Source organism: Bactrocera dorsalis, chromosome 3, assembly GCF_023373825.1.
Source record: "Bactrocera dorsalis isolate Fly_Bdor chromosome 3, ASM2337382v1, whole genome shotgun sequence".
In the NCBI taxonomy this organism is placed as follows: domain Eukaryota; kingdom Metazoa; phylum Arthropoda; class Insecta; order Diptera; family Tephritidae; genus Bactrocera; species Bactrocera dorsalis.
In genome coordinates, this window is record NC_064305.1 from 31242543 (window position 1) to 31250674 (window position 8132).

Here is an 8132-nt window from a genome sequence, read left to right on the forward strand (position 1 = left end):
TTTTCATAAATATTTTATATGAAAAATACATAACATTCCCACACTGCAACTCTTAGCTTAAGATCTGAAACAGTTTAAGAGAAATTTTTCCTCAAATGCAAAACATCTCGTTGTACAAGTTTCAATGAAGATTCACTATATCGTCCAAGCAGCTGAAACTATATCAACCAAAAAAGTCATTTTAACACCCCCTCATTTTCTGTGAAAATGATATTAACCCACTTCCCATATAACGCTCATTGCAAAAATACACCACAAACATTGCATTTCCAAATGTGATCATAAGAAAGGGCTTTTTGAAGCAAATTTATAAATTGGACAATAGCCGCGGCACCGGCAATCAAATTTGGTGTGTGAGGTTATCTCAACATTTTTATTAGACACTCTGAAAATCGGATGAAAGCCACGCCTACTACCTATAGTACGGTCCTAATCCTTATAATTTTTATTCGACTCTTTCGCTTTACAATGTTGTAGAAAAATTAAACATCTGCGAAATTATCAGAAAACAATATCATTTTACGTCCAAAAATTGTCGAAAAATGCATTATATAATGTCAAAGACCCAGACATCAAATATGTCAATCTGTGAGGTCAGTTAGTTATAAAGCTGAGTTAGATTAGCCTCAATATATGCCTTGTCACTTCATAACTCTGCACGAAATCATTTTTCAGAGTTCTAATTTATCTGTTCCTAAACCCGTTTTGCAAATGTTTGCCTCTTGCCCATGATCCACATAGCACCATTTCATCACATACTAACTAATCGTCTACTATCACCATCTGTTTCGTAGTTCATGCCCTTTAAGCGGAAAATCATCAAACTGTACGCTTTTATCTTTATCAATTGGCCATAACTTTTTTCATACTAACGAAACCTCTTGCCTGTGAACGTATGTATGCATGTGTTAATGTCGGCACGAGCAGTTCTGTCTTTATGTTGTACGAGTATAGGTGGGTGCATGAATCGTAAATGTGCTCGTCGAAAAGTTTTGCAAATCGTTCTACCCCATGAGATAATATGCTCAACCAACGAGTTGCAACTGCTCTTTTTCATGCCACTTTGTCACGACGCCCTTCTGCGCTCCTCGCAGCTGACATTTACTCCCGTCTTCACGTTTTAATTTGATAAGCTTGTGGCCAGAGCGTTGCTGAGCGGCATCATCTGGACCCGTGAAGCGGAGGCAAAGTTGTTGAATTGATTGATCATTGATTGATGATGGAGCCAATATGTTTCCGCCATTTGTTGCCCAATATGGTTGTAGTACGGATGGCAACTGTTTAGCTTCTACGTAAACAATAAAAAATGCATGTGCGGGAAATAGATAGGCATTCAAAATTTGTGTAAAAAGCATTGGTAAGTAGAAATATTAAATTTCTTAGTATCAATTTGGCGAAATTTACAACTGAAGACTAAGTTAACTTTATTAAAAATTTGTTGATTTATTTATGTGGCGGTTAAAGTGTTAATAAGTAAAACACTATTTAACCAGCTACTTAATTTAATTATCTTTATTTACTTACAAGTAAATCCGACTTACAATTATATTTTGAGTATGAATATAAATATTTTCTGTTAATCGCAATAGAACACGTGTGGTCTCGTCCGATGATCAAAAGGAATAGGACGAATTAGAAAAGCTAATATGAGGTGATCAATATTATAACGGGATAAAATATTTTAGGTTGCTGAATACAGTGTTACCAGATGAAAGTAGTTAAGTAGTTACAATATTAGAAATAGTTAATAAATGGATCTATTACAATTTGGAGAGATGTTAATCGCTACAATACTCCCCTTCTTAAAAAAATTTAAAGTTTTTAAGAAGTAATTTAAATTTTATACATTAATTTGGAATATAGGTTTTCTTATCACTAAACTTAACTCCAAAAGAAGTATGATGAGTTTTCTCGGCTGATGTGAAGAATTCTAGTTCGTTTACGTCGCTATCGGCTACGTATACTGGTTTAAGTCTATCCACTGAAATAGATGTTGGGCTGCCTCGATAGTCTATGACGAAATATTTGTCGTGACGAGCAATAACTTTGAACGGTCCCTCGTAGGGCGATGAGAATGAAATTTCTATATGATCATTTCGTACCAAAACATGTGAACAGGTGTTTAGGTCTTTAAAATAAAAAATTGATCTCTTTCCGTGTCTTGACGTTTCTGCTGGTGCTAAATTTTTGAAATGTTGGTTTAAATTCTGTAATAGTTCAGCAGTGGTTGTTTGATTGTTTGAAGGAGCGATGAATTCTCCAGGCAAACGTATTGGTTCTCCATAAACGAGTTCGGCTGGCGTTGTGCCCATATCTTCTTTCCATGCTGCTCGAAGGCCAAGTAGTACAACTGGTAGAGCGTCTAGCCAAGTTTCTCGATGGCAAAGGAGTGCAGATTTGAGTTGGCGATGGAAACGTTCGACTAAGCCATTTGATTGCGGATGATATGGAGAAGTCCTTAAATGTTTGATGCCAAGGATCTGCGACAGTGAGTTAAAAAGTTTTGACTCAAATTGTCGTCCTTGATCGGATGTTATTCGTTTTGGTACACCGTACCGAGCGATCCAGTGGGCGAGTAGTGCTCATGCTACCGTGTCTGCTGTACCGTTTTCCAAAGGAATTGCTTCTGGAAAACGCGTAAAACGATCGATTATAGTTAAACATTGATTAAAACCTTTAGAAGTTGGTAAAGAAACCAAGTCTATATGTATGTGTTCGAATCGTTGTGAAGGTGCTTGAAAAATGCCGATAGGTGTTGATACGTGTCGTTGAATTTTGTTACGTTGACAGTCGATGCAAGCTTTTGCCCATGTGCGACAGTCTTTGTTTATTGACGGCCACACAAATCGTTTACTCACTAGCTTTTGCGATGCCTTTATTCCGGGATGTGCCAAGGAATGTAGAGAATCGAATATATGTTTTCTGAGTGGAACTGGGACGTATGGTCGTATAGATCCAGTAGTTATATCACAGTACAGAGCAGGTTCGGTGGCGTCTGCTTGTATTTTCTGCAGTGATAGTGACGTTGACGGATTGCTGAGTAATTGCTGCAATTCTGTATCGTTTTGCTGTGCTGTTGCTAAACTTTGTGAAGAGATGGATTCAGAAATCGCGTTGACGCGGGAGAGCATATCTGCAACGATGTTCTGGTGTCCTGAAATATGTCTGATATCCGAAGTAAATTGACCGATGAAATCCAAACGACGGAACTGCCAAGGGGAGGCTCGTTCTGTGCGTTGGTGGAAAGCGTGCTGTAGCGGCTTATGATCTGTGAAGACGATCACGTGACGTCCTTCGAAGGTACGGCTTCGAATATTGCATGTAGTTCACGATCATATGTAGATAATTTCTGTATTGACGGTGGAAGCTTTTTACTGTAGAATGCTAATGGTTGCCAAGTGTTGTTGACATGTTGCTGTAGGACAGCGCCTATGCCATGTTTGGAAGCATCTGTAAAAATTGCCCATTGAGTGTTTGTATTTGGATGTACCAGTAATGTTGTTTGAGCAAGTGCCTGGTTTGCTTTGTTGAACGATAATTGAAGTTCTTTGGTGCATTCTATTCTTTGCGAATTCTTGACGTTTGGTCCTTCCAGTAGTGAGTTGAGAGGAGCGAGGATTTCGGCCGCTTGTTTGATGAATTTTCTGTAAAAATTTATTGTACCAAGAAATCTTCTTAAACTTTTGATAGTAGTAGGAAATTCAATACTTAGGATAGCGTTAACCTTATCTTTTAATGGCGTTATGCCATTTTTGTTGACGGTGTGGCCCAAGAATTTTACCTCGGTTAAACCAAAATTTGATTTTGTGGGATTAATGACTAATCCATAATCTTGAAGGCGTTTAAATAAAATTTCAAGATGTTGCAAGTGTTCGCGCTCATTGGCTGAAGCTACCAGGATATCGTCGATATATACGAATAAGAATGGAAGATCTCGTGTTACTTCATCGATGAACCTTTGAAACGTTTGAGCTGCGTTTCTTAGACCAAAGGTCATATAAGGAAACTCAAATAGTCCAAAAGGTGTTATAATGGCCGTTTTAGAAATATCTTCTGGTGCGACCGGGATTTGGTTAAATTCACGAACCAAATCTATAGTTGAAAAAATGTTTTTACCATGTAATGTTGCGGTAAAGTCCTCAAGGCAGCGTACGGGGTATTTGTCTGGAACTGTGCGAGCATTTAGACTGCGGTAGTCTCCACACGGTCGCCATCCTCCAGTGCTCTTCGCTGTTAGGTGCAGTGGCGATGACCATGGACTGTTCGAAGATCGAGCGATTCCCAGTTTGATCATGTCATTAAACTCGTGACGTGCAGCTTGTAGTTTATCCGGTGGTAAACGACGTGCTTTGCTGGTCACTGGTGGTCCGTTTGAAGTACGTATGTGGTGGAAGGTGTTGTGTTTCTTCCCTCTTGTTACGCTGTCTGGATTTGTAATCTGCGGAAAATTTCGTAGTAGTTTGTGGTATATTGTATCTTCTTTAATTGATCGGATAGAAATTGTATTCGCTATTGGAGCAATTAAAGCGGGTGATGTTAATCCAGTACGTCCGTCGAGTAGACATCTTCGCTTGAGGTCGACTAATAAGTCAAAGTGACTCAAGAAGTCAGCCCCGATGATTGGTTTCGTAACGTCAGCGATGATAAATTGCCACAAAAAATCACGACGAAGACCTAGATTAAGAGACAATAACCGTTTTCCGTATGTTTGGATGATGGATACGTTTGCTGCTTGTAGCGTATGACCAATTGTTGGTGTTGCATTTTTCGACCACTCTTTTGGAAAAACCGATAAATCGGAACCTGTGTCCACCAGATATTGGGTACCAGAGGTTCGATCTCTAATGTACAGACGGTGAGAATTTTGCAGAGAATCACTACCCGTCATTAGAGATTCTCTACAGCGTTTCCCGAAAATGTGCAGCCTGGTTTGCACCGAATAGCGTTTTTACCGTATTTCGAGTGGTAGTAACAAAACCCGTTAGAGCTCAGTCTACGTTGTTGGAACTGGTTACGTGGCCTCGGCTTGTTATGCTGTCGTGTATTTGATCTGGATTTCCGTTTGTTAATAACGGCTGATAGTGCTGCTAACTGTTTGGTTAAGTCAGATATTTGTTGTGCGAAGTCTGCGTCATTATTGTTGTTGGTATTTTTGGAAACTGATGAAACGTGCATTCCTTGTATGATCTCGTGGAGTCTGTCTGCACTAGCCCCTAAATTTTCCAGCGTTGTATTTGTTTGCAATGCTAACATGGCGCGAGTGTCCTTCGGTAAAGCGGATAACCATTTAGCTTTAAGTACATCTTCGTTGACTCCTGGAACCAGTGCTTTAAGATGGCGCAGGAGTTGTGATGGTGTGCGATCGCCAATCTCCTCACCTTCGAGAAGTTGTTGCAGCTTCGCTTCTTTCGATTTAGAAAAACGACTAATTAGTGCCATTTTGAGTGCAGTGAAAGGTGCTGATGTTGGAGGATCAACAATGATGTCTTCCACTTCTGCCGCATGTCGCGTGTCGAGGATGGAAACCGCGTGGTAAAATTTGTCAACATCTCTTACCACTCCCAGAATCCTAAACTGTGCTTCGATTTGGGCGATCCACAGCGATGGCTTGTCAGGATTAAATTGTATTGGTCGAATGACGTTGGATGTTGGTTGTAGAGGTTTCCTGTCTTCGGAATTGTCTTCCGATGGTGACTGCTTTATGTTGGTCATCTTTGTACCGAGTTGGTAACAGGTTTAGTGTTCTATCGCTTAAGCCGCGTGGCGTAATATGGTTGAGTTTGCTCGTTCAACTCCTTTAACCAGATTTACTTTGACGATTGTGGCTCACAAGTGGAGGTTATGGTACACACATCAGAATAACGTATTCCCAATGTAGCAGTTAGTCCATAAATCACGTCGATTTTTGGCTTGTACGAAAGGCGTAGGACGTCGGGTATATTGTGAGCGTCGCCAATGTTATTTTAACGTCGGTATAATGCACGAATTTCGGCCGTCGGGTATATTGAATGAATTTCAGTCGTCGGGGTCACCAATGTGGCGGTTAAAGTGTTAATAAGTAAAACACTATTTAACCAGCTACTTAATTTAATTATCTTTATTTACTTACAAGTAAATCCGACTTACAATTATATTTTGAGTATGAATATAAATGTTTTCTGTTAATCGCAATAGAACACGTGTGGTCTCGTCCGATGATCAAAAGGAATAGGACGAATTAGAAAAGCTAATATGAGGTGATCAATATTATAACGGGATAAAATATTTTAGGTTGCTGAATACAGTGTTACCAGATGAAAGTAGTTAAGTAGTTACAATATTAGAAATAGTTAATAAATGGATCTATTACAATTTGGAGAGATGTTAATCGCTACAATGTCCTTGACGAGTTTGTAAGACTTAAGTATAATATTACGAAGGTATTGTTAGAAACCCTTTCTCATTAGACAATAGTCACAATAAGACTACATTAGACGTGTTTTATTTGACTAGCAAATTAAGCTATTAGCTTATTTTGTATGAATGACTTAGCCACCATAATTACGTTGTCTTGTCATAAGCTATTATAGCTTGTATATAGAACTTGAGGCATTGCCAGTTTATTGTCCTTTTTCATTCATCATAGATTTGCTTTTTCCAAAAACAAAAGTAATTGGCAATAACGGTAAAGTTCATTTTGACAGTAAACAAACCAAAATTATAAAATTTTGTGGTTTGTTTAAGATAAAATTAATACAAATCTGAACATTTGTTATAATTTTTTTGTATTAATATCATCAAATGAACAAAATAAATATATTTATATAGTAATTCACGTTTACAAATTGAAGAATTCAAACTAGCCTTTTTTCCACATCAGAAATTTTGAAACAACTGACTGTTTCCTCCCGCATTGCCAACACATTTCGTTTTTAAGCGAAAATATAAAATAAACTAAATGCGTTTTATTTGTTCAAGATTTAGCTATTAGCTTTATCCGTAAATCAGTGTTTTTATACTTTTAAAACGTGTTGCTACAGAGTATTATAGTTTTGTTTACCTAACGATTGTACGTAACACCTAAATCTAAGCGAGATAAATATTATATAAGGTCATATACAAGTATATATGTGGAGTACTGGTTTATTACGATACGTCTGGGCGACGTGATAACCAAAATCCAACTGACATGCTTAGCTTAGAGTTTAATTTCTTATATGCTTACTTAGGTAACGGTGATCGACAAGCATCAGGTGATGCTGCTGTCAATATGTAATGCATTAATATGATAGCTTAATTAATGTATGTAAGAGAGAAAGCAGTACTGTAACTCTTAGGATAACAATGTAAAGTAGAATGTGAGATAACTTAACCTTTAGGTGTACTAATATAATTGAACTTTGTATTAACTTGTAAATGCATTAATTAAATAAATTTTAAGATTTGTTTAATGTGGGTGTCGCCACATATATAATACATGTTTGTCCATCTGTACGTCCGTACAAGCTGTAACTTGAGAAAAATTGAGATATCTGGGCAAAACTTGGTACGCGGGTTCCTTAGTAAACAAAGATTTCGAATACGTACATCGGCGCTATTTGACCACTGCCACGCCCACAAAACGCCATTAACCTAAAACCCATAAAACGCCATAACTAAGCTCTGAATTAAGATATAAAACTGTAATTTGGTATATGAGATCGCAGTAGACATTGTAAAATTGGATGAAATTGGCTAATAACCCCGCCACTCTCGCGCAATAAATCAATAACTAATTACGCCAGAGACATTACATTTTACCTAAATTATTGGAGCCGAAGTGAAAGTGAAATCGGACTACAACCACGCCTACTTTCCATATAACAATATGTTAAATTCTATTTGATTCTTTCACATTCCAATACTCAAATCAACAAGCAAAAGGATATAACAACTTAAAACTTTACAGTAATAATTCATTTAAAGCATGCCACCTCATGACCGAAAATTGTCTAAATCCAACTAAAACTGTACAAGCCTGTTCGTACCGAATATGCGGACGCCAGTATTATCTATAGGTAACTTTTGATCGAAAATATCGGTCAATGTGTGAGATACACAATTGAATTTCAGACAGACACCTTGACTGCCAATAGTAATTATGTGTATCAAAA

At 37.8% G+C, this 8132-nt stretch overlaps 1 protein-coding gene across 1 annotated transcript; it reads right to left on the reverse strand.

Annotated features, from left to right (window-relative positions):
• Window positions 1-4887: 4887 nt before the first annotated feature.
• LOC125777535 (uncharacterized) lies at window positions 4888-5712 on the reverse strand. The gene has a single exon (XM_049452638.1). The coding sequence runs from the start codon at window positions 5710-5712 to the stop codon at window positions 4888-4890; it is 825 nt and encodes a 274-aa protein (XP_049308595.1).
• Between the last annotated feature and the right edge of the window lie 2420 nt (window positions 5713-8132).

Coding starts and splice junctions, on each gene's coding strand:
- LOC125777535 (XM_049452638.1), bottom strand. CDS start 5,712: ATGACCAACATAAAGCAGTCACCATCGGAAGACAATTCCGAAGACAGG.